This window comes from Protomyctophum parallelum, assembly GCF_964188405.1.
Source record: "Protomyctophum parallelum genome assembly, chromosome: 5".
NCBI classification, from domain to species: domain Eukaryota; kingdom Metazoa; phylum Chordata; class Actinopteri; order Myctophiformes; family Myctophidae; genus Protomyctophum; species Protomyctophum parallelum.
In genome coordinates this window covers 41,339,165-41,362,925 of record NC_139702.1, presented here as the reverse complement: position 1 = coordinate 41,362,925, position 23,761 = coordinate 41,339,165, and the positions used below count along the sequence as shown (strand labels likewise).

Here is a 23,761-nt window from a genome sequence, read left to right as displayed (position 1 = left end):
TCATGTTTGTGAATTGAATACATCGCAATAACTTTGGTGCTATCCTTTTGCTCAAATGTTTGACTGTGTACTCTGTTGCTGTTTTCACATTTCCGTCTAATAAACTATTAAATCAATCAATCAATCAATCAATCAGTGTGATATTTCACTAATCTGTTGTGTCATGTCTTTCCTCTCTTTGTCCACGTCTTCTCTCCATCTCCCCTGTCTCTCCAGTGGAGCAACATGGTGGATACTCCCCGCTCGCGAGCCCCATGTCCCCCCGCTCCCTTTCCTCCAACCCCTCGTCCCGGGACTCGTCCCCCAGCCGGGACTTCTGCCCCTCCGTCAGCGTGCTGCGCTCCCCCATCACCATCCATCGCTCTGGGAAGAAGTACGGATTCACCCTCAGGGCCATCAGGGTCTACCTTGGAGACAGTGACATCTACAGTGTACATCACATTGTTTGGGTGAGAGGGCATTAATAATAATAATAATAATAAACTTTATTTATATATCGCCTTTTTAGACGATGTCACAAAGTGCTTAACAACATGAAATCGAACATGGATGAATCAACTGGACCCGTATTTTTACACTAGTATCATCTGTAACACGTGTGAATGAAGTAGGGAAGGGGCCCCAAGTTCTTTCCAAAATGGCGTGTATGCTTAGAGCCCATTCCTGTGTTGACACACTACAATGTTGTGCTTTATGAATCATATGAGATTTCGGATATCCGAAAAAAATCTGATAACAAGTTTATTGAGTACCCGTTATCCATAAGCTTTGGGCTTATCAAGCCTGTTATCGAGCATAGTGGCCCATGACGTCATGTTAAAACAATAAAGACAAGAGGCGATCAAATAAATGTAATCACCCATGCTGGCACAAACAAGGCCCTAGTAAAAGATATTGGTCCCGTCTTTCTACAAAATAACAGAAAATGCCTGATGGTGGGCTCGATAAGAACCCGTCTTGACAAGCCTGATCGATAAGGTGCCACGTTATCAATAAACATTAACGAGCTCAATCCCTATTTACTGTTGAATGACAGCATGTGGAGGACGGAGGCCCCGCCCAGGAGGCAGGGCTTTGTGCCGGTGACCTCATCACGCACGTCAACGGGGAGTCTGTCCACGGCCTGGTCCACACCGAAGTCGTAGAGCTCATTCTCAAGGTAAGGAATAACATACACATAGTATGAGGCGACGGTAACAGGACAACTCACCCCTTTTCTAACCATACATACAGTACACATTACTAGTACAGTACAGCTAGTAGTATCAGTGCATTATTGCCGTATGTTGTCGCAGTTATAAAATGCATGTGGACAGACCGTCCACATGGACAGTGTTATTATTAGACCCCGTCCCGGGTCTTGTTATTATTATTATATAATGTATTTTGTGTTATTATTCGTGTCTTACAGAGTGGGAACAAGGTGACAGTGACCACCACGCCTTTTGAGAACACGTCCATCAAGGTGGGTCCGGCCCGCAAGGCTAGCTACAAGGGTAAGATGGCTCGGCGAAACAAGAGGACCGTAGCCAAGGACGGACAGGAGAGGTACGATGATGTGTCCCACATTGTTATTTGTTGTCATTAGGCCCATTTATGACGGGAACCCCTTTTGGTGTCTTAAGCATCATGTTATACTTTAGCTGTTGAAAAACAGCAGATCTACAAGCTCATAGTGCGGCACTGCGCTACGAGCTCTTGTAGATCTACTATTTTTTTTTTATCGTGAAAATGTGGCACAAATCTTTGAATAATTATATTTTCTTTCAGAGAGAACATTTTTAACTAAAATCTTTGCTTCTGCGTGGGTCCCTGGAACAACATATTTTCAGATGGGGGTCGGCGGCCAATTACATATATTTTTGGGGGTCCTTGACATGTTTGAGACTGACAGGTCTCAAACATAGAACATAGACATAGAAACGACTGACATAGAAACATGAGGTTTTTCAGGATTTAGAAGGCATTTGTAGAATCGTCTAAATGGGTTAATGCAAATTATGTTATTTTTTATTTAACTGACAACATTGAAAGGTTTGAACAATCTCCTTTGTCTTCTTCCCATCGTCTCTCCCTTGGCAGTAAGAAGCGTAACTCCTTGTTCCGTAAAATCACAAAGCAGTCCAACTTGATCCACACCAGCCGCAGCCTGTCCTCCCTGAACCGCTCTCTCTCCTCCAGTGAGAGCCTGCCTGGCTCGCCCACACACAGCCTGTCAGCCCGATCCCCCACACAGGGCTATCGATCCACACCGGAGTCCTCATATCTAGGTAGGCACGGCTGGTGAAAATTGAAGGACCCCATAACCCAGAGAGTGTACAAATGGAACCAAATGGACTCGTATAAGGGTCCATTTGGTTCCATTTGAGTGTTGATAAATTGGCAAACAGTGCTGTAGGTACTTGTGCAGTAGCTGCTGATCATCTTTTTTGTGTTTTGTGTTTTTGTGTTCTCCTCCAGGTGCATCTTCCCAGAGCAGCTCCCCAGCCTCCAGCACCCCCAACTCCCCCGCTGCCTCCCAGCACATGAGGCCCAGCTCTCTCCATGGCCTTTCCCCTAAACTCCACCGCCAGTATCGCTCGGCCCGCTGCAAGTCTGCCGGCAACATCCCCCTGTCCCCTCTGGCACACACCCCCTCTCCCACCCAGGCCTCTCCTCCGCCGCTACCAGGCCATACAGTAGGGAGCTGCAACACCACCCAGACCTTCCCTGCTAAGCTCCACTCCTCACCCCCTGTGGTCCATTCCAGGCCCAAGAGCGCCGAGCCCCCTCGCTCCCCTCTGCTCAAGCGGGTCCAGTCGGCGGAGAAACTGGGCTCGCCGCTGACTCAGTCCAGTTCCACGGGGGGACTGGGGGGACCACTGAGGAAGCACAGCCTGGAGATGCAACACGCCGACTACCGTAAAGACGCCTTCCTCTGCGAGATGGGGCTCCAGAGCCTGCTTGAGACTGATGGGGAAAACCTGCCATCTAACCCCCCACCGCTGCACTTCTCCCTGGCCTCCCCATCCCACTCAGCCTCCCCAGAGACTGGTGTGCTCAAACCTGTGAGGAGGCTTGGCAGGCAGGAGTCGCCTCTAAGCAGGGAAGCGCTTCTGGCTGGAAGAGAAAGGGAGAAGGAGAGAGAGAGGGAGAAGGAAAGGGGGAGAGAGAGGGAGAAGGAAAGGGAGAGAGTGAGGGAGAAGGAAATGGAGAGAGAGAGGGAGAAAGACACAGAATATAAAGCAGCAGGCGCAGAGAAATCCCCAAGTCGAGGCGGAGCCGCAGAGATCCAGTCTTCCTTACCTGGGAAATCTCTTAGAAGTGACCCGTTGACTTCCCAGCTTGGTCAAACCTTCAGACTTCAGTCCCCAAGTAAGGACACCATGAGAACTACAACCCAGAGCACGGCCACCAAGACAACGGGGAATGTTGGTGGCCTGAAAGGGCCTGACAACATCCCCCAAGTTCAAACAGTCTCCTCTCCTAAACATCAGGAACCCAAAACAGTCTGGAGTATGTTTTCTAATATGATAGATCCTCAGGACAACCTAGGGGGCAAAAATGAACCAAAGCAGGTAGGGGACAGTAAGAGTTGTACAAGTAAGACATGCCTGCCCTATGGTGACGTAGGCAAAGGCACAACCCCTGTACTTGATAGAGGTACCGTACAGGGCCTGGCAATGAGCATAAACAAATCATTTAAACCATCGGTTATGGGGGAGAGTCTGAGGAAGAGTGGTATTGTGAGCAATGATGCGAGAACTTCAGACCTCGGCTCCAAAAGCCCTAAGCTCCCGCCCAGGGTCCTTCCACCTGTTGTCCCTCCCCATGGACAGCCTCTCTCCCTCGGAAAGGTCAGGCAGGGCCTGGGGCCTGTTAACTGCTACCGAGGCACTCTGGACTGGGAGGACAAGTGTCGACTGGAAGTGGTGGAGGAGCACTCGCCTTCCCCGTCTCCATCGCCCACCGGAGTCACCCCATCGCTCTGCGGACCCTCCCTCTGTAAGTCCCGCCCCATCTCACCCGGCGACAAGACGAGCTTTGTCACCCAGCTAACGGCTGTGGCCAAGACTGTCCTTGGGCCAATGAAACTGGGATACCAGGACGGAGCAAAGAACAAAGAGCAGCAGGCCAAGACGGTGGAGGAGAAGCAGGGTAGTTCGGCAGGAAGGGGAGAGTCTCCCTCCGGAGGCCGGGCGGTTTGTGGGCCTGCAGTCGTAACCCAAAGTCCTGTTAGCTCGATGCGAGAGAAGGCTGCCACAGGTAGTAGCCACCAGAAGATGTGACCCCATGTAGATATGGGATACAAAATTGGGAATAAAAATGCCTTTCAGGAGAACAATGCAGCATTATGTGAAGCACTTAAAAAAGAGCATGAACATTCCAAATGTATAAGAAATAAGGTGAAATGAATACGTTCTGTAAAGGTGTGCTTATTGTTGTTTTCTAATGTAAAGTACTATTTAATAAGAAGGCACCCCATGTTATGTAAAAGTCTATATCAGATGGATGTATGTATGTGTGTGGGTGTATGTGGGAATGCGTGTCATGGTATGTATGTAATTTATGTATAATAGATACAAAACGGTCAACAAGTGCTTTACTGATCAAAACATGCTGAATACTGTGAATACCAAATCCAGTCACTCAATTTAGAATTTCAGACACTCATTTATGTTTCCTGTCAATCAGAGGAAGCCATTTAAACCTTTCACTTACAGCCAATGATTTAAATGCAGATGATCCACTGATTCTCAACGCAATCTAGCATTCACACAACACAAAAACGGACACAGTACAAAATGTGATGAGTTTGGCCAACGGGTGAGTAAAATCATTGTTTATTTTCCATCCAGCAGTTATCTTTCTGCGAGTTGCTTTGTCTAGCCAGCCGAGGCGTTCCGTTCGGCGAATGTCCAGCCATCGAGTAAAGTCTTACAGCCTTGTCTGTCATTCTTGGTGCATGATGACTCGGAGCGGCTGTAAGCCACCAAAATGGGTCTATTTCTGGTGGCTATTTGAAGGCCATGGCCTAAAGCTTGGCTGACTGAGGCTTGTGCTCAGCCCTTATCTCTGCAACGCAGGAGAGCCACCAGAGGCCTGCTCTCTCACTCTGCTTTTTCCTTCCTGCAGCTTTTACACACAAACAGGCACACACCCACTCACCCGGCCCGTGTACAGTGTAATAGGAGGTAGTGATGTTGGTATGCAATGATTTTGATGATTTGGTGTGCGTCTGTCTGTGCGTGCATGCGTGCGTGCGTGTGTGTATATGTGCTAGTATGTCTGTGTGCACCATACGTGTGCTTTTGGGATTAGCATACTTCGTCAAATCAGCATATGGAGTTACAATAAAAAATAGACTGGAAATAAATGGACAGCATTCAGTGTCTAATAGCATTTACATATTTTGCCACATGGAAGAAAATCCTCCGCTACTCTTATTATCACTGGCACAGCAAATACTGCTAGGATAGATACTTGTAAAAACTCGAGTTGTATACATAACATAGATATTTGTCCTTGTCCTTTGAAGGCAGGCTTGTGTACAGGAACCCTGTGTATTGATCTGAACCTAAAGGGGAAAGCAGGCAGTCATGGATGTAGCATAGCTTGTTTATAAAAGGGCTGAGTGGATAAGATAGGGCGGTAGAGTCAGGTCTGTTTTAGTGCTGTTATTCTGTATCACAATAAACCTGCTAATCTGTAATCAAACTGTGTTGTCAGGCACTATACAGTGGATATAGATCATAATCATAATATATATTTTATGCTCTCATTTGTGAACATCAGTAAACCTTTAAATTGAAATTAAAGGAAAGACAGGCCTACAGTGAATTTCACATTCATCTCAGTTCACAGTTACACTATCCAATATGCATAATCTCTTATGCAAGGCATTTACAGTTGTTGGCAGGTATGGACTGCTTGTCCATTATTGTAGCCTAGTTACTGCTACTGTATGAATTAGAGGGTCGTTTTGTGTGAAGATCTGCAAGGAAGTGCTCATGGAGTCTGTTATATAAGGCATGTTACACTGCCCTCTCCTGGTTCACAATTGCCTCAACATAATGCTTTGTTATCTCCAATAAGTTGGTTGGCTAGCTTCAGATAACCACAGATATATTACAGAAGGGACATAAGAAATAGGCTTAGTGAATATGCATTTTTTTCCTGATTATGCAGAATATTGCAGTAATTAATTAAATGTACTGTACACGTGACACATGAATCATTCCTTTTATGTTGCTGTCTCTCCATATAGGACTGTTAATTCTACATTTCTTTGAATAGGGCATACAGTTTTATAAAGATTTTCCTTAAATTCTAGTGACAAGAACACCTTATGTTGGTGTAAAAACAAATCAGGTCAGCTCAAATCAGTCAATGAAAAACAATTATTAATTAATACTTAATCTTGTACAAATCTTGCACCCACTTGCAGGCATTTTACTAATCAGAGGAATCTGTCCCAGACTTTTGTGCTTTTAGTCAGTTCTGGTTCTGACTAATGAAAAGAGTAGTGTGAGATGCACTTTATTTTAAATAGTATGTGTATGAAGTTACTTTGGAGAACTATATACAGTACGGTATTCACGTACAAGCATAATTACATTCCACTTATCTGTTAACTGAAAGTGTATTTATTTGTATGATTGTATCATATGGGGCACTTTGTTTGTGATAGATGTCATTTAAAATGCAGACACCTGAAGTGCAGTATGTGTAATAAAATTCAGATATTTGATCCAAATGTTGCCATATCGTTTATTTGTGACTCCCAAAAACAAATTTCTAAATTCTGAATATCAAATTAAATACAAAATGGTGCTCAGACAATTCAGAATAGACCACATTACAACATATAATAGAGGAGATCCAAAACGAGAAGAAATATACATTGAACCGAACATATATTATTATTATATCACATCATTGAGGTATAACACAATTATAACAGAGGGATTATTATTATTATGCAGTGTTACAATGATGTAAAGTTCCAACAAATTAATGAAATGTGTAGTAGTGTAACATTTCAAGTACCATTTCATTTATAGGCTACTTCAGAAATTACATAACTGTCAGTCAGCGTAAAATGTTACACCTGACTCCTATTGAATGCCATACATCCAATCAGATGTGCTACATCTGACGTTTAACCAATCGCGTGCTCCCGGGGGGTGCGACACAGGAAGTAAATGTTCTCTGCTTGCTTGGGCTGTCAAACGGAGAACCAGATCAGAAGAAGAACCCGTTGATCCGCGAAAGCAGCAGAATAATTATTTATTTACGAGTTATCATCATGTCTGTCCTCTCAATTTGAGAGCGACCAATACGACCTTTGTTGAAGAAAGCAAACCTTACACGACTGTACGAACATCTGCTGTTGGGAATGCCCGTCTGCGTTGACAGCTAAGCTACCAGGCTAATGTAAACTCTATGTTAGCTAACCTTATCGAGCTATGCAGACAGTGCTTTCACTGAAGATTGGATTACATTGAAGCATAAAGGATCGAAACCCGGAGATGACAGCGTGCCCTGCCAGGTATGCACTCTTAATAACGTGTATTTGACAACACACTGGTGAAAGTTACCTATATATTGACATACAAATGATCAGTATTTGTTTTAGAGTGCATTGCAGTTGATGCTGTGTGTTGGTTTTGCATTGTTACAGTACAGTACTAGTAGCCATTTAATTAAAACCAGCACCAATTACAGTACATTTTAAGCACAAACTCGATACAAATACTGTTAACTGTGAGTGGACGACCCAATTGCCTGTATTTTCAATCTGCCGAGCTTTTATTTCATAAAAATCCACCGTAGAGGTAGACATGATATGAGCTACTTTCTGTCAAGAAATTCTGTGCAGATGATTCTTTTTCTAATTTTGGAAACACTCGTTTTTATTAAGGAGTCGCGCTGATACCTCCTGCATTATGTGCAAATTCGAAACTGGTGGTACGCAGGGCCGTTCATAGCCCCTCTCGGAACCCTCCATAAAGCTTTTCTGAAATGTTGATGTCGCTTTGTGTAGGGTCCCTGTTCATATTTATATTTTCGTATGGGAATTTTGGAACGCGGACATAAATATGCTCACTAACATCGTATCTGGGCCGTTTGACGGCCTGTTTTCCTTTGAGGGCTTCTGAAATCGTGAACTATAAGTACCTATACAAACCGCTGCGAATATCTCCTGTGGCGCGGAAGCCGTTAAGTATTTTTAATCTTTGTTTGGCCCGATTTGGTCGCTTTATTTCTTCTTGTTTGTTTACCGTTTATTGTACCGCCTCCCGGTGTGCGGTTGGCTTGTGCGGCTACGTCCCTGCCTCTGATCTGCTCTGTCATAGCTATAGCGCCACTAGCTAGCCAGATAGGCGGTACAATGAGGTGTCAATAAACAAGGAAGGAAGAGAAGAATCAAAGCGACCAAATCGGTCAAACAAAGATTAAAAATACTTAACGGCTTCCGCGCCACAGGAGATATTCGCAGCGGCATGTATAGGTACTTATAGTTCACAGATTCAGAAGCCCTCACACGAAAAAAAGTCGTCAAAGAGCGCAGACAGGCCGTAAACACGGTGTTTATGTTTTATTATGTCCGCGTACCAGGTGGCAGGATACTGCTGGAACAGGACCCCATGGTCTGTGTCGTCAAAAATGTCAGAAACTTCAGTACCATTGGGTTCTGCTTGGAGGGCTAGGCCGTTCAGTGACTTACGACGAGTGGTTCCAAACTCCAGCACTTAGAAAAAGAATCACCTGCACAGAATTTCTTGGCAGAAAGTAGCTCATATAACATGTCTACGGGGGATTTTTCTGAAACAAAAGCTTGGCAGATTGAAAGAGGATAATTCAAGCTTGGCCTAGAGCTGCAATGTTGGTGAGTTTAACGTCGTTTAAGACAAGCAACGCAATTTGGATGAGTGGGGAGTCAATGGAGAGTATTGCAACTCTAGATTCATCCCATTATTAAAAAAAATCTAGAATTGCAAATTGCGGCAAAGTAACGTGGTCATTCCCAGAATCATAATAGACAGCCGCCCAGTGCCCACGCAGGCTAGAGGGATATTTGTTGTCTGTCTCCATTGACATTATGAGAAGCCAAACAGACTCACGTCACGTTGCCCAACCTTTACTTTATTATGGAATGGATCCCCAGTAGCACTTGCCTAAGCATGGCCAGACAATTCAGTAATAGTCAGACCACACAGAATAGGAAAGAGGAGGTCCTAAATGAAGGGAAGAAATAACATTGAAGTTGAACTAAATACAGAACATATAATATTGTTAAGAGGCACATATAGTATCATGTTATACCTCAATGATGTATGTGCCACATACATCATTGAGGTATAACACAATTATACCAGATTATTATGATGTGTAAAAAACCTATGGGACATTCTTAGTGTTTAATTCAGTCGCAGAGCGTGCCAAAATAGGCTATTGTTTTTACAGAGACCCAAGTTGACACTGACAGAAGTAGATTAAATAGATTCAGTCCAGCAGTGAGCAGTTTGATAAAACAAACGAGGACATATTATAATGCCGTATCACAGCACTTGCTTATATTTCTACGTTAATAGGAATTTAATTAGCTGCTTTTAATTTTTTAATTATGTATGATCGCCTGTGTATAGTTGCCTGCCTCAGATTCTGTGATAGAGGTTCACAGGCTGCTTAGCCCACTGTTGTCACATGACAAATTTGACTTTAATTGAACTGACTTCCCATTGGAGATGAAATTATACTGTTCTAGACAGTGTTCCTTGTTCCAGCTACACAACTCTTTTGTGCAAGTGAGAGAAAAGTCACATGTCACATGATCCTTTGTGGCGATATGTTTCTGTTTCATGTATTGTGTAACTCATTCCTCTTTGTAAATTCACAGAGTAATGAAATCGCTGTACACTTCACTGTTTTCAAACGTTTGGAATGCAAGTGTGCGGAATCTGCAAATGCATACCATGTGATGTGACTGTTTCATGGAATATGCACATCTAAAGTGCTGTCAGATTATAGTCCCCCCCCCACCTCTATGAAATATCCTTGGACACTCCCACACTAGTTATTCTGTCACTTATAAGTCAGTAAACAGCAAACGGTTTGAGGATAAACAGAAATAGAATAGAGCTTTTGCACAATATTGAATCGGCGTAACCGTGGGCAAGAAGAAGCAGGGTTTTTTTTTGTTATTTTATATAATTTTATATCTAACGGATTTTCACAATCAAGTAAATCTATTAGTCTGATTAATCTCTATTCTACACTTCGTCTAACAGCGTCACAGAGAAATAGCAAAATGGCAAGCTCACAGCGAATTGCGGTGCAACACATCGATTGACTATTTTCATAACACAAAAGAAAAATAACACAAAAGAAAACATCATGTACAATACTACAACATAGCAACAGCCATGTGGCCCACGTCCTTGCACAGACACCTGATGACCTATTTTACTACTATAGAGTACTAGAATTTCGCAGAGTGACGTTGCCGCGCACTATGGGAAGAAGGAAATTGCGGGAGTTGACTCCACATGTAGTAACGGATGGGTTATTAGTTATTATTATGTGTCCTTATTAGTGTAGTGTAGTGTAGTGTAGTCAACACGTTATGGCTCATACACACTGCCCGGTATTTGCTCCGATTATGCTGTCGGGGAGCATTTTTGGCGCTGGCCGACAAAACCCCTGATCTGACGTTAAGCGGTGCCCAATTATTATTGTTATTATGCTTTAACTGTGTTGTATTCTATGTATGTGGGTTTGTATGTGGGGAGGGGGGAGGGCTGTGGACGAGTGTTCTGTGTATTTTGTGAAAATTTGAAAATAAAAACAGAATATAAAAAATAAAATAAAAAACGCTGCCCAAAAGGTAGATCACGATCTAGCAGTATAGAATCTAAACTGGTAGATCGTGATCTACCTTTTGGGCACCGCTTAACTCAACCTTTTTTGTCCCAGGGCACACTTTTCATAGCCTAAAAATCTCGGGGCACACCTAGATATACGGTTTGTGTACACTGTATATATACCGGTGTGTGTGTGTATTATATATAGTATATATAATATATATATAATATATATATATATATATAAATATATATATGTAGAATATTAGTGGTCCATGACATGAAAATGTTTGAGAACCACTGCTCTAAAACAACACTGGACAATGATGTTTGACAGTCAGCAATATTGTTGCTTATTCTAGATTTATTTTCTGACTTGATCTGGCCTGTTAACATTTTCATAGACCTGGTTGCTTGTTTCCCTCTCAGTCAATGTGGCAACCCTGGTCAATGCCGTGTTGACTGTTGTGGTTCTGTATGATGATTTAGCTTAGCACACAAGTTCAGCTAGGAGGATGCAGCAGGCTGATGCCGTCATGTTTAACAGTATTTTGCGCAATTTATGTCCCTGAATTTATGGATATGGACTTATGGCTCCATCGCTGCCTCTTTCTTTAGTAGAAGTAGAAATTTAACGTGTTGCTGACTGTTTACCTCCCTCTCACACACGCACACACACACACACACACAGCTGACGTCCTCTCCCACCGACGTCAGCTGTTCATTTATCTCCTTATTCATACACGCTTTGAGCTGAGAGAAGCTATAAAGCGCCTTTTAATTATGACAATGCTGTATATATATCAGCTGCACAGTTCAGGCAAGTGTCTGTGGCATATGTAACTTTAACAAAATAGGTTTGACAGCTTAAATCCGCGCGGCAGTGTTGTGTGTGTGGGACACGGGGTAGTGTTGTGTGTGTGTGTGTGTGTGCGTGCAATCAGAAGTACTGGCAGTAGCGAAATAACAAACGCGATCTGTCTAATCGTAGTAGTTAGGCACAAACCAAGTACCTTCTAAGAACAATGTTAATGTAACTAAGACATTCGCTGAGCCAGCTATATTTTAAATACAGAGATTTAGAAGGAATAAGCGAAATGGTGAGGTAAGGTTTCTCTGCGGAGTGCGGAGAGGGAGATCCATAGGGGCGATCACATTACAGCAGCCAAAGAGGGAGGGGGGGGGGGGGGGGGGGGGGCTGAGAGCTAGTGACGGCTGCGCAGATGTTGGTATGGGGGGCACATCTTTTATGGGCACATCTTTTCATTGGCTAGTGCCACATCTCATCTTTTCATTGGCTAGTGCCACATCTTTTGCGCCACGTGACAACTTCTCACTTGTTAATATAGACGCACCTGTTTGGCGATTTTGCATCAAACACAGTCCAAGCTCGCTGTGGTTTGCTCTTCCGTGCTCCAAAATACAGCATTGTCTTGAATGGAAAATGTCCTGTCTGTGACCTGAAAACAAATATGTTACCCCTGTATGCCTGTCCACAATTCTTAGTTTATTACATAATCGTCTAATCATAATTCTTTGAGATAATCACAATTCTTTGAGGAAATCGCAATTATTCAAGATAATGGCAATTATTCTTGCATAATCGTCAATCGTTTCCATGTTAAAAAATGTCCATATATTTTCCAGAAATAGCAGTGGCGTGTTGTAAGCTTGTAGATCCACCATTTCTGTAAATATTATATTTATATATTAAATGTGTCAGTGATTTCTTTGTATATTTAAGTTATTTGTCATATCCGCCCTGTGCAATTTGTGATTCCGAAGCCTTAAAGACAAACGGAAACACAAATTTTAATGCTCCAATGTTCAACACAATTAAATCCTATATCACAATTAATTGAGTGACAATTAATCGTCAACTTAAATTTGTAATGGTGACAGCCCTACCTGTCTGTGACCTGACAAACAAATAATATGTTACCCTCGCTCCCCCTTCAACTCAGCTGTTCAGTGCAATGAGGACTGCATCTCGGCTCTAAGAGCAAGGAGCCATGAATTCCATCTCTCCCAGTGCGGCTCAGTACGTTGGGGGAGTGGTGATGCAGGATGAGCTGCTGGAGACCCGGAGGCACCAGACCCCGGAGCGGCAGGGCAGACTGTTTGGCCTCGGTCAAGGCCAGAGTCCAGACACAAACAACAGAGATGCAGCCGGGGAGCCGGACGAAGTGGACAAGCTGAAAGCCAAGCTGATGTCGGCGTGGAACAATGTCAAATATGGTTAGTTGTTTGTGTGTTGCTCTGTAGGGAACAGTGTATTTGTGCATGATGTGTCCATTCATGTATTTTATACAAATATTTTGCCTTTGGAAAAAGACCTTTTCAAAATGCAACAATTACATTAAAGTGTAAGTGTTCTCAATAAATGAGAAATTACATCTGAGCCGCATATTCCACTTTGGTTTCCCTGCTTGCCATCTTTTGGAATTTTTCTCTCCAACTTCTCTTTTCCCTGCTTCTTCTCTCTCTCTCTCTTCCTCAGGCTGGTCAGTCAAGCTTAAGACCTCCTTCAATAAGACTTCTCCAGTCACAATCTTGGGACACACCTATCTGCTCAACAGTGAAGGTAAGATGGACACAGGTGCTGATAGATATGGAGCTGTTGACGTCATGTTTTAAAAGGGAAACTCGCTACATTTCCGTTTTTCTTCTCTTAATTAATTCCTCTATCTATCTATCTCTCTCTCTCTCTCTCTCTCTCAGATGAGGTGGAACGTTTCCGTCTGGCATTTGTCTCCAGGTTGTGGATGACTTACAGGAGAGAGTTTCCTCAGCTGGAGGGTTCCAGCTTGACCACGGACTGTGGCTGGGGCTGCATGCTACGCAGCGGGCAGATGCTGCTGGCACAGGGCCTGCTGGTCCATTTCATGCCCACAGGTTTGTCTCGTTTGTCCATACACTCCCAGTTTCTGAAACTGAAAATCTGGTAGGGCAAATACTAAAAACAATAGTGCTACACGAGTGGAATGTCATTACTATATTAGTAATTGTTTTGTTGCTTGGCACACAGCACTCATTGAAAACAAATCACCGTGTGCAAACCTCACCCATCCGTCCAGTCGCCCATATCACTAACATTCCCATGAATCCGGTAATAGTCTCGAGACTGACAAGCTGACCTCATTGTACCTTTTCTTGTCGGACTCGTTCTTTCATTCTCTAGTCCCTCGGTTCGTCCCTTGTTCTTCTGCTGGCGCAAGCCTGTCAGCTCAGTGTCTATTGTTTCTCTGGATAGTTGGCCCGTGTCTCTTTCTTTTATATATATATATATATTCTTTTGGCTTTTGCCTTTATTGATCGGGTACAGTAATCTTTGGACAGGAAAGGAGGAGAGAGATGGGGGGGGAAGACATGTGGCAAAGGCAGATGGGCTCGCGACTCGAACCCGCGTTCCAGGTGCCTGGACCGCTCAGCCACGGCCCAGAGCCGTTTTGTCTTCCTCAGCTCCTCAGCTACTCTAGATTCTGTTTTCCACTGCTGTTTGACCAATGTCTTTCTCATTCTGTCTGGCCCAGTTTATTTCTTTCAGCAGCTGTTTTTTTCTTTTCTTTTTTTTCTTCCTTGCGTCACTTCTCTACTTTTTTGTGTTTCTTTCTCTCTTCCTGTCTATATTTTTCTTGTCTACTTTATGTCTGTCTGTTACTTACCGCTTTTTAGAAATGCGGCCATGTTTCAAAATCTCAAGCATTTTTTTTATGTTCTCTAGATTGGGCTTGGCCAGACGCACAGCAACTGGCCGATGTGGACTTTGAGGTGTTTCGACCACGCTCCCCAGCCCGTGCCGGGGGGGTTCCTATACCCTCCTTTGGCTCCCCTCGAGGTCCCAGAAACCCCCAGAAGTCCCTGGCAGGCGAGCAAGCACCCAACTCTACCCAAAAGAAGAGACCAGAGTCTGTGAGGGACAGGCAGGCAGAGCCCATCCATCGCAGGCTGGTGACCTGGTTTGGGGACCAGCCCTCCGCACCCTTTGGGGTTCACCAGCTGGTGGAGCTTGGCAAGAGTTCAGGAAAGAAAGCAGGAGACTGGTACGGCCCATCTGTAGTAGCACATATACTACGGTAAGCACTGATGCTTTACTAGATTCTGGAAATGGTTTACTAATTATTTACACTTGATGGTAAACATTAAAGGGAGTTAAAATGGATGAAACACACACCTATATTGATGACGTGCTGGAGTCTGATTTACCTCCCTCTCTGTGTCTTCAGCGTCAATTCGATTCTATATTCCTTATGGTTTATCTAGGTTATAATCTGTAGTTTCTGTGCCCAGTGTAATGGCACTTACTAATGTCATAATTTCATGCTCCTTCTGGTAAAATCATATCCTTATTACACGTATATTTATTATTTAGAGATAATAATATTGTTTTAAATGTATATCTGAACAATGGAACAATATGAACAAAGGGTATTGAAAAGGTTTCTGTGCCAAGAGGAGAGGAAACATAGGATTAAAGAATGTAGAATACACAATGTTTACTGTCCTGGTCCTCTTGTGTTTGTAGGAAAGCAGTGGCCAGAGCCTCGACGGATGTCCCCAATCTGGCTGTTTATGTGGCTCAGGATTGTACTGGTGAGTTTGACAACACACTGATCTTGAATATGCTCCCATTGTGTAATGTGTGTGTGTCAGTGAATTTGATATGCTAGCATAGCATTGTATGTGAGCATATCAAACGTAATAATAAGTGTGTATAATTACGTGTAACGTAATGTAGACGCTCATGACTTCTGATGCGCAGTCAGTGGTGAGTTAGCAGCCTCTGAATTTGTGCCGCAGTATAAGTATGTGTTCTGTGTGCGTCTCACATGATAAGTTACTCAGTAAGTCTCTGATGTACTGTCTTTGCCATCAAGCAAGCAACCTTATTTTTGTGTGTGTGTGTGTGTGTGTGTGTGTGTGTGTGTGTGTGTGTGTGTGTGTGTGTGTGTGTGTGTGTGTGTGTGTGTGTGTGTGTGTGTGTGTGTGTGTGTGTGTGTGTGTGTGTGTGTGTGTGCGCCAGTGTACAAAGAGGATGTGGTACGCCTTTGTGACCTTTCTCTGAACCAGAATGTCCCTGAGCTGCCCGGTCAGTCTTGGAAGTCGGTCATTATCCTGGTACCTGTGCGACTGGGCGGAGAAACACTCAACCCCTCCTACATTGAATGTGTCAAGGTCGGCATGCCCTTTCACATACAGTACATAAACACTCGTTAATTTATTTTGACACTTTTTGTCTTTTACCCACTGCACAAAAGAAAAATAAAGTTTGTTGAAGTTAGAAGTTGAAGTGAAGACACTTAAAATTGCTATGGATCCACTGTATAACAAACGTGACAGGACACCCAAAATCACTTTTTCTTAGATTTTTAACAAAGAATAATTGCGTCCCTGTGTGTGATAGGGAGCAATGATATCTCTGCCACCTAACCACCTAACTCCAACATGTTAATCTTTCAGGAAAAGAAAAATATCACATTTTCAGGAAATTTACTTTATTGTATAGTGTGTGTAATCTTGCACACCACTAGGCATTAGGCAGCATCATATTTATCGTGAGCACATATTTAATATAACAAACTCTGTAATCTTTATTCTGTTAATAATTGCGGCGCAATCGGCCGTTTGGGATAAGTGACCTGGGGCCGCCAGGCTAGCCAATTACAACACATCAGTCCCTCAGTTAGACAATTGGGATGTACTGTACTGGAACTAGCTAATTGCAGTTTGCCCGTACAGGCCAACATCAAACTGTAATACATTCATGAATGTGACACTATATCCCAAAACCCAAATTATTACAAGTCTCGTAAATTTGTCCACACACATTCTTTTGCTCCTTTCACAGAGTTTAAAGTGCTAATAACACTCTGCAAAGCTTGCACCAAGATGGATACAATTCTAATGCGGTCTTGAGATGTGATCAGGACATGGCCGGGAGGAAGACAGTAGATATGATGTACAACTGGTGATCATATCTTGCATGGCCACAGATAGTTATTTAACTGCATACATCGCTATTATTATTAGAACATGCCCCCTGGGCTGGCACTGGCAGAGAATTGCATTCTACTGAGCGCACATTTCTAGTTACATTTATTCATCTGGTGATGGGTAATCTAAGATTGGATTATATTTAGTAATACTAGTAATCTAGTATTCTTCTCAGTTCCACCTCTGAATGATAATCTCTATATATTCCACTCCAGAACATCCTCAATTTGGAATGCTGTATTGGAATCATTGGAGGCAAACCCAAACATTCACTGTATTTCATTGGCTTTCAAGGTAAGTTGATTTATTCTTTATTTTTATTATTATTTAAAAAGGAAGATGTTATTAGCACATAAGAGTCTTTATAGTAGATACACTTATCCACTTGATATTACGTATTTTGAGTGGCTGGATGGTAACCACAAGGTTGCCAGTTCGAACCCGGGCTCCCCCAGAGTTGGTGTCGAAGTGTCCTTGAGCAAGACTCTGAACCCCTAATTGCTCCTGATGTGGTGGTTGGTGCCTTGCATGGTTTCCGCTGCCATCGGTGTATGAATGTGCGTGTGTCGTGTGAATGGGGGATCTATGTAAAGCGCCTTGGATAAAGTAAGTAAGTAGCCTTGCCGAGCCATGACATGAGGCCCATAGGGCAGGAGCCTATCTCCTGTTTCTGTAGCGTGAGGCTTTATGTAGAATTACACCCTCTGGACATGACGCTAGTATGTCGCAGGGACTTACCTGTTGAGTGTCAAGCAGGGAGGCACTGGGTCCCATTTTTAGAGTCTTTGGTATGACCCGGCCAGGGATTGAACCCCGACTTCCCAGTTGCAGGGCGGACACTCTAACACTCTAAGGCCACTGAGCTGGTCAAAGGCGCAATATAAAGGATAAAGGCGCTATATAAATGCACCATTTACCATGGAGCCTAAACTTGACACCTGGGCTCAACCAATGCCTTTTTGTTTGTCCTCACCATTCCATTCCTACAACCTCCAATGAAGCTTTCCACTCCTTGTCCAGAGTTGTAGTGGTTTCTAATCATTGGGTGCTAATTGTACCTTTCTGTTTGTTACTGTAGATGAGCAGCTACTCTATCTGGACCCTCACTACTGTCAGCCTGTGGTTGATGCTTCGCAAGTCAACTTTCCACTGGAGGTTAGTGTCTCTCTGTCTGTCTCTCTCTCTATCGTTGAGTTGATCTCTTCTTCTCTCTCCGGTGCTGTCGCTTCTCTCTGTAATATTGAAGTGGCATCCTTATTTTGGGCATCAGCTATTTTGCTGGCCTAAGTGGTTAAAGATCCTCTCTCTCTCTGTCTCTCTCTCTCTCCCCCTAGTCATTCCACTGTAGCTCACCCAGAAAGATGCCCTTCTGTCGTATGGATCCAAGCTGCACCATTGGCTTCTATGCCAAGAGTCAAAAGGACTTTGAGTCTCTCTGCTCTGCTGTCAGTGTGGTGAGTGTTTAGTCTCCTAGTGCCTCATAGAACATATTCACCCCTTGGGCTTAATCCACATTGTATTTGCATACCACTTTTGCATTTAATAAAATAACTTCTCTTTCCTGCTTCAATCATATCAAGATTAGTTTAACAATCATAATTTTCACACATTTTGTTGCCACACAGGATGAAATGAAAGAAGATAAAAAGAATACATTTTCATGATAATCTATTAAGTAATAACAGTAACATAAGAATCTTTATTTGTATAGCACCATTCATAACAATGTTACTACTGTATGTCCTTACAAGTAGAATCTAGTGAGATATTCTGGCGAATGTAAGCCAGTCCATGTATGAATACAGCTGTGCTTTGAGATTTTGACTCGCCCATTGGTGAGAACAGCTAAATGCATTTTCAGTATCTGTAACGGTCTGTGTGGCATAGAGACTGACACTCGTCTCATTCCACTCCCACAGAAAAATAATAATAAATCCCATCCCGTCTCAATAAATTTGTCATTAGGAAAGGCAATGTATTTTGTGTTCTTTTTAGATCACTGTGTTTCCTGCAGTTTAAATTCTAAATATATGGTACCAGGGACAGTTCATCTGAGGTAATATAATGAGACTAATTGATGTCATTCCCTTTCTCGCTCCTGCCAATCAGCCTAATTAATTGGACACTGGGAAGGCTGCTGCACCAGACGCTCTCCCTGTGCAGCCGACACCAAGGCGCGCCTCCCTCACAATAAATACTGTTTAATCACTTACCGGATATACTGTAGTTTGGGTTTATACGCTCTAACCCACTTACCTCTGCTCAGTGCTCATGTCTTTTAGGAATGCTTGTTTTGGTCCTCTTACTAAAGCTAAAGGACAGATTGTGTACATGGTTCATATTGTAAGCAGTCTGCATGCTACGACTACTAGTTCTGACATTGACACAAGAATGACTCATGGCCATATTAACTGCCAGGTGCAGCAAGCTCTCGTTTATGAACATCTACAATCAGTTTGTGTGCCGCAGCCTCTGCCTCACCACAGCTCACAGCATCACGTTGTGGTGTTCAGAGTATGCAGCCAATATGGCCTCATGTTGCGGCGTTCAGATTATGGGTTTTATGCCGTTCAGACTATAGGTTTTATGGGTATGTCTCCCATTGGCTTAGGGTCTTAGCCAATCATGAAAAAGTGTCTACTACGGTCGTCTTTACGGTCGCTAATAGAGAAGTAGCAAATGTAGTCCTGACGCTTTTCAAGCACTTGGCAAAAAGAAAGTCCATACCCTGCCAGTGTGCAGACTTATTTCACTATTGATCTGCTGTCCAGCACCTCCTGCACTTTCGATTGGGATATGTATGCACTATCCCCTTTTTTTAAATCAAAACTAGTGCTCCCTTATGGGGAGGGATGACTGTATCAAATGGTCCTGATGAGGAACGAGTACTGAGGATTGTGAGGCAGTCTGAGCCTGTTTCAGTTGAATGTGCAGGTTTGAATCCTGACAGGCAGGCTGGGATCCAAAAGGTAATTCTGTGCAAGATGGTTAGAAACAACCTTTTTCTCAAAAGGGAAAGGAGCGATACCGCTCTGTAGTTCTTGACATCGGTCCGTTTCTTGAGGTGGCAAAGGAACTCTGGATGACTTCACGGATGAGTTGATGATGGTTGTATGGTAGATCAGTAGCAATGGTGTGGAAGATCTGATTACTCGGTCGGAGCTAATATTATATGTTAATATTATAGAGTGCCAAAGTCCTGACATCACTTGCTCATCCCCTGGTTCTGCCTGGTTCATAGAAGTAATTTCTCTATGGAGAATAACATGGGGTCATCTTAAAATCGTTTCATATATGCATTGTGGTCCAAAAATAAACAAACTGTCTCTGTGTTATTGTCAGGGAGGTGTCTCTGTATTGTTTACGACCGTCAGTCACTCATATATAATAGTCTGTTTCTTGCGAAAATGTAACTAATTCAGTAGCAATAACAATAGCGTTTTCTCTGTCCGTTGATTCTTCATATCCATATGTATGAGTGTAACGGCCCGGGATGACATGTTTATTTTTCAAACACAGTTCTTATATGAGGCGATCTAAAATCATCCTATGGGCATTACAATGCAAATAAAAAGTACATGAACCCGTGGATTTGTGCCCTCTACCGATATTGACGTCAGACTTCTATGTCTATTAGAATAGACAGGCTAAGATAATATCTGATAGATAATATAACCACACATCTCTGTATAATGCAGTATTATTTTCAAAAACAAAAATGTTTGGTTTAACCATTTCAAAAATGCATGTCCATCCTTTTCCCTAATAATTTCTCAGTTTTCTACATCTGCTCAGTATCTGATTTTGTTTTTGTCCCCCAGGCTCTGTCATCGTCCACAGAGAGGTATCCCATCTTTACGTTTGTGGAGGGTCAGGGTCAGGACTATGGACTAGAGGCTCAAAGCAGCAATCACACTAGCCCTGCGACTCACATTCTGCCCCCACTAGGCATACTGAGCAGGAGTAACATGGGGAGTACTGATGAATTTGTATTCCTGTGAGAGACAATAATGCACTGAACCATGCTAACCATGCTATGGAAGCCATTCCACCATTGACCCCTAGGGGGAAGAAGAGGGAGCTGCTCTTTTTGGTTTGTTACTTTGTTTCAAAGGAAGGAGTAGACTCACTCTTGTTGGTGCAACTTCAAGGTGGATTGTTGCTTTAATTTACACTATATCACTCACCCTGGCCCATGGCAAAAGAAACGTATGTCTATTGTCACCCTTTAATGCATATATCATTTTTTCTTATACATCAATTAAGTGCAACGCTATTTTGCAAATGAACAAAATCACAACCTAAACATGAAATATGTCTTCAAATCTTTGAAGTACTCAAGCAGTGCTTGATTTACCATCCAGACATGTTTACCGTAGCTTATTGTGCGTATTGTAAGACGAGATATATCAAGCACTCATTTGTTTTGTTTTTCTTTTTAGTATTCCAAATGTACAGTGTGCAGCTACTGTTGACCCTGGCTTGAACTGGAGACACTGAGGTGGATGTTTGGTGTGCATGGTATTTAAGGAACAGACTAGTTGGTGATATATTGTAAATATTGGAGAAGAACTCCTGTAAAGATTAGTATCACTGTTGCAATGTCTGCTGTACTTTCCCGAATGGAATTTTATTCTTCACCATCGCGTGTGTGTGACTGTGTGTGTGTGTGTGTGTGTGTGTGTGTGTGTGTGTACGTACGTATACGCACACGTCATCGGGGGCATTTGATAAAAGTGTACTGTTGGATTTGATCATACTTCCGTCCAGGTTTTGAGTTCTTCAACATCTTAAACGGCTGACTTGTTAGTATAATAATTATGTTCTTAAAATAAGGCTATAGTAATATAGCCTTTTGACACTTATAATCAATTATGTCTACTATGAGTTGCTAGGTCTTTAATCTATCGTACCTTCACACCATTATTACAGCACTTGCATTGACTTGTTATCGGGTATAAATATAAGATCAGAAATATTTTGTAACAAAGTTCATATTGTAACAGGAGTTACAGTAGCTACCAGTTGGGTGAGTAGATAACCCGTGTACAGTACCAGAAGATATGGTAGTAGGAATGTACGAATATCTTGCTCTGATGTCTCCTTGAATGAAGTTTTGTTGGAAGGATTTTGTTTGTCTTCATTGTAGTGGTTCTCACACTTTTTCCATGTCAAAGACCCCCAAATGAATGTGTTTGGCTGTGGATCCCCATGGCATCTGAAAAGATTGTGCAAGGGAATGGATTACACGATTTGGGTACAATATTTAAAAAAACGTTTTCTTTTTTCAAGATTTGAAAATAGCCAAAACCATTGCAATATGCAAATACGTAGGTTTAAAGCGTTTGATGATGATGGAACCCCCTCGGGGACCCCACTTTGAGAACCACTGTTGTATTGTCAAATTTGTCATTGGGTTTTGTTTTCTTTAAAGGCTACCATTGTTGCACTCATCAGTCTATCACAGTGGAAGATACTGATTAAAATGCACACTGAAATCCTGATGTCGTGTATCTCGAAACTTATAGTGACTGTCTGTCACTGCATTAAACAGAAATGCAGGTCAAACTACAATACTGAATGAGCTCAGCAATATTATGTAATTTAATTTGTGTGTAATGATTTGATATTGAGATAAATTATTGCACTAATCTTGAAATGTAGCACTAGTACCCTGCCGTCTTAAAGGCCTAGGCTACACAGAACAGGGAGGCTTAATGCGAGATGACTAGACATTTGGTCATAGAAGGGAGGATATTTGATATGGGTCAATATCAAATTGCGGGACCTTTTGAGTTTAACATTTTCTGGAAAAAGTTATTATTTTCTAATATATTATTATCTTACAGAGTATTCCTTAGAGATTATGTTTTCAGTAATTGCCAAGCTCAGGCATGTTCTGATTTTAGATATTTAATCAAAAAACAGAGATGGTAACTCATTTTTGGTCAACTATGTTGCGGACAAAAACTGTAATTGTCTGTAATGGATAAATATCAGATTTTTAAACAAATCATTGTTCTTGGAAGAATATGCGTCCGCTTACCTACATTTTCAATTATAATCTCCAATTATTAAAGGAAATGTGTTTTTTTTTGCATTAAACCTCCTAATTTCACAGAATGCTGAAAAAAAAAACTCCTGAAATTCATGATAATTTTATTGAAAAAAAATATACTGAGCTACATATTTCACTGCTACTAAGTTGCTAAGTTATTTACTTAGAGTTTATGGAACAACTATATATATTTTTTCTTTAAAAACCTAATGGTAACTTAGTTGACAGCGTGGTAACATAGTTGACTAAAGTAACAGTTGACTGGACATGAAAAAGTATAATGATTTATTTATCAAATAACCTAATCATGAATAAAATGAATTCATGATTATTATTGTATGTTAGCAAACTGCATATTCCACCTCTTAGTGTATTTAATTAAGACCATTTTATATAATTGACAAACAAATACAGATAGTTAACATGGAACACTTGCCAGTTTATTAACACAGATTTTACACACATTGTAAAATGAAACAGTGCTCCTAACCTGCAAAAAGAAAACACACCGTGTGAAGTGAGTGGTGCAACTCCGTGTGGTGGTCCCCGGAAGTTTTCGTGCTCAGACGGACACAGACAGCTAGCCAGCCAGCCAGGGACTGACACAGCCAGAGACACACATAGCTGTTATAGGAGTGGTTGCACCACTAGATGACTGTCATTCTATGCTTTCACATCGAATGACAGTGACTGCAGACTACACACTTGTAGACAGATGATTCCTCATGGGAATGAGGTCCCCCTGGGATTGGCCCTAGCCAGGAAAGTCACCAGCCTGACAGGGTGGGGGGTGGGGCCCATCCTGACAGGGTGGGGGGTGGGGCCCACCCATGATGGCAGGATGACCAGGGGTGTGTAGGAC

The 23,761-nt window shown here is 42.5% G+C and overlaps 2 protein-coding genes across 2 annotated transcripts in view; both read left to right on the top strand.

Moving 5' to 3' along the window:
• The window catches only part of mast1a (microtubule associated serine/threonine kinase 1a), a gene marked incomplete at its 5' end in the record, with an annotated part of 61,437 nt that extends 57,056 nt beyond the window's left edge, over positions 1–4,381 (top strand). Inside the window, 5 exons of the mRNA XM_083764485.1 lie at positions 217–449; positions 1,037–1,159; positions 1,412–1,548; positions 2,083–2,270; positions 2,461–4,381. Of these exons, the coding sequence (XP_083620611.1) occupies positions 217–449; positions 1,037–1,159; positions 1,412–1,548; positions 2,083–2,270; positions 2,461–4,268 (2,489 nt within the window). The 3' untranslated portion in view covers positions 4,269–4,381. The remainder of the gene's footprint in view (positions 1–216; positions 450–1,036; positions 1,160–1,411; positions 1,549–2,082; positions 2,271–2,460) is intronic.
• A 2,826-nt stretch (positions 4,382–7,207) lies between these two features.
• Positions 7,208–22,343, top strand: atg4da (autophagy related 4D, cysteine peptidase a). The gene is made up of 11 exons (XM_083765204.1): positions 7,208–7,531; positions 12,812–13,085; positions 13,348–13,431; positions 13,569–13,742; positions 14,572–14,923; positions 15,373–15,440; positions 15,871–16,022; positions 17,057–17,135; positions 17,920–17,996; positions 18,176–18,295; positions 20,663–22,343. Exons 2-11 carry the CDS (start codon positions 12,860–12,862, stop codon positions 20,840–20,842), a joined length of 1,512 nt encoding a protein of 503 aa, XP_083621330.1. The 5' UTR covers positions 7,208–7,531; positions 12,812–12,859; the 3' UTR covers positions 20,843–22,343.
• The last annotated feature ends 1,418 nt before the right edge of the window (positions 22,344–23,761 follow it).